General features: G+C 31.8%; 1 protein-coding gene across 1 annotated transcript in view; it reads right to left on the reverse strand.

Moving 5' to 3' along the window:
• LOC106459021 (ras-related and estrogen-regulated growth inhibitor-like) overlaps positions 1–3,159 on the reverse strand; it is a 33,728-nt gene that overhangs the window by 1,712 nt on the left and 28,857 nt on the right. Inside the window, exons 2-3 of the mRNA XM_013918591.2 lie at positions 2,485–2,541; positions 185–258 (exon numbers count right to left, since the gene is read on the reverse strand). Coding sequence (XP_013774045.2) covers positions 185–258; positions 2,485–2,541 — 131 coding nt within the window. The remainder of the gene's footprint in view (positions 1–184; positions 259–2,484; positions 2,542–3,159) is intronic.

A 3,159-nucleotide genomic window follows, 5' to 3' on the forward strand; every position in this document is an offset into this window, starting at 1 on the left:
GTTATTACTTCTGTACGTTCTACTAATTTTTTAGTTGGTTTAAAGTTTTAACTTAGTACTACGTATAATAAATAAATAGAAGAAACTAGATAATAACAACGAAACAAATAATATCTCAATAGTTACAAAACATATAGTCGCGTAAAATCTATGTTTATCATACAAAAATAATTGATAAACTTACCTTTCCAGCTGTGTCCATGATTTTAAGGCAGATTTTACGTCCATCGATCTGGGAGTTGTAGGCGTAAACATCTTCTACAAGAGTTAATATATGTATATTTGAAAAGTGAGAGACTGGTGTTAATATGTATTTCAATAATTATTCAAATAACACTAATCTTACTATAATGGACGTAGCGTGTATATATATATATATATATGTATGTGACCGAAATAATAAACACAATGTGGCGCCATCTATTGAATGGCACCACAGACATAAATTCATAAACAATTTCCCACTTTGGGTATTCAAAATTCAGACAATTAGGAAAATAACTACAGTATGTGCAACTACCATTTTTTTAATCACAGAACACAATTTCAAATAAAATTGCTCTACTCACAACAAGAACACGACTTTCACTAGAACTATACTTGAGGGTTTGATTATATCTTTCTTGATGTAATATATATATATAATACTAAAAATGTAATTCATAAAAAAACTATTATTTTTTTTCGATAAAGGGTACCACTTTTAATACATAAAAACATTACAGTTTATATCAGCACAATCCGTACACTTTTCTCATGCGCTACTTCTGAGAAACATATAGAATAGAATAGCGATAGAATAAGACAAAAGAATTGCATTAGAAAGTGAATGATGAGAGATTCGTGTTATATTCACAGGTACTTTGTACATGGGTACACTGGCTCATATAGACAGTCTAACAATGGGAAAGATTTTTTCAAGTTATTTTCTTTATAGTTGGAACGATGTTAGAATTGCGAAATGAGTTGAAACAAAATTCCTTTTACTAAAGCGCTTTAAGAAAAAGTGGTCTTTGTTTACATCATATATATATATATATATATAACTAAAATGGAGAAGAACCTAATAATAATCAGGTTTATAGTCTTCAGTGTGAGTAGGAAGGAAACGGAAAACGTAGAGAAATGTTTTAAAATTAGAAAATGAGTATTTAATATTTGAATCTTTACAAAAGCAAGCTGTAGAAACTAGAATCAGTCTATATAACATAAACTAAGATCACGACACTAAAATAGATAAATAAAAAATGCAGAATCACGACCAGAAATTAAAACTAAAATTCAATACAAAACTTTTAAATGTAAAATTAGATAGAAAAAAATTGTAGTTAAGGACAAAGCTACATAATAGGTTATTTGTGCTGTGCCCTACACGGGTATCGGAATCTGGTATTCAGTGTTATACGTCTTCAGACTTACCGCTGAGCCACTGGGGGCAAAACTTTAAGGTATGATAATAAGGTATGTCAGCATAACCTATAACATTCTCAATGTGTACGTGATTTAGAAGATCACATAATATGGCATATGAAATTATGACGTAATTCTTTCAGTGTAACAAAGTATTTAATGCTTCTTCGGAAATATAAAACTGTATGTGATTGAAAATCAACTGTTTAACAGTGTGACAGACTTTGTTCGATATGGATATTTTTATAGGTATTAATCGCGGGGGTTGTGGATGAAAGAATAGAAGGACAAGTCCTTTCCACTCTTGCTAACGGGGGCGGGGGAGGATTATATTTATTGCTCCCCAATTTGACAAATCACGTGATTTTTTGTTTATTGTCGATATATGGTAGCAACTAAATGGGAAAAAGCTTGAAATTTAATAGACTATTCCTGTTACGACAGCAGCCAGAAGAACATTTCCTTTAAATATCCTGTTACGACAGCAGCCAGAAGAACATTTCTTCCTGTAAATATTCCTGTTACGACAGCAGCCAGAAGAACATTTCTTCCTGTAAATATGGTTGGACCACTGGGAATAATTACTGATAGTGAAATAATAACGGTGAGCATTGTATTCATTTGTTTCTTTCTTTGTAGAATAGTGTCTGTTTGTGTTATACATGTATAGTAGCTTACAATACTTACACATATTATTTTAATGTAACACATTTTAGTAACTTAGATTACAATAATCGTATCATTTATGTAGTCTGTAAAATACAGTAATTAGTGACCCCTGGACTTTCTTAAGAGGTTCACCCCTCTTAATGCAAGCTGAAAAGCAATCCTTCCCCTCTCCCCCTCAATTTACAGTACAGATCTGGAGTTTTTGGTGTTTTATAAGATTTTAAAATTATTTCAATCATATTATCGTTGAACTATATGGTTAAAGATAATCAGATGAATAACTTTGTAAAATCTAATAAAATACTCACACGAAACATTAGTTTTTAGGACAGTTTACACAAACAATGTATAGAAGCTGTAATGCTGACAGTTTAATTCAATTATAATCATAATTCCAAACCCTACCTGATGTCGGGTCGTACTCGTGAATGAATCTTTTTGTCAGGAAGCGAACGATGAGAGCTATAAAAGAAATATACAACCAGGTGTATCAAAGTGTGTCAAGATAACATCATTTACTATTAAAACACTTATATTATACACAAGTGGAGGAAAAAGTTGTGCGACGTAAATTTATAATTTCTAGAACCAACGGTTATCATGACATCATCATTTCCCATGAATAAATATTTCAGCATCTATTAATGTACTTTACACCTCAATAAAGCTTATAGATGAACAAACGGTAGGTGTGAAATTGTAACTCTTTATTACCGTTAGAGCAACTCTACAGGTGCACCATTTGGTGGGTATGTAACCATACTGTCTCTTACCTTTAGAATAACTCTAAAGGTGCATCATTTGACGGATATGAAATCATTCACTGTCTATTACCATTAGAACAGCTCTACTGGTGCACCAATTGGTGGATATGTAACCATACTGTCTCTTACCTTTAGAATAACTCTAAAGGTGCATCATTTGACGGATATGAAATCATTCACTGTCTATTACCATTAGAACAGCTCTACTGGTGCATCATTTGACGGATATGAAATCATTCACTGTCTATTACCATTAGAACAGCTCTACTGGTGCACCAATTGACGGATATGAAATCATTCACTGTCTATTACCATT

Source organism: Limulus polyphemus, unplaced genomic scaffold (assembly GCF_000517525.1).
Source record: "Limulus polyphemus unplaced genomic scaffold, Limulus_polyphemus-2.1.2 Scaffold548, whole genome shotgun sequence".
NCBI lineage: Eukaryota > Metazoa > Arthropoda > Merostomata > Xiphosura > Limulidae > Limulus > Limulus polyphemus.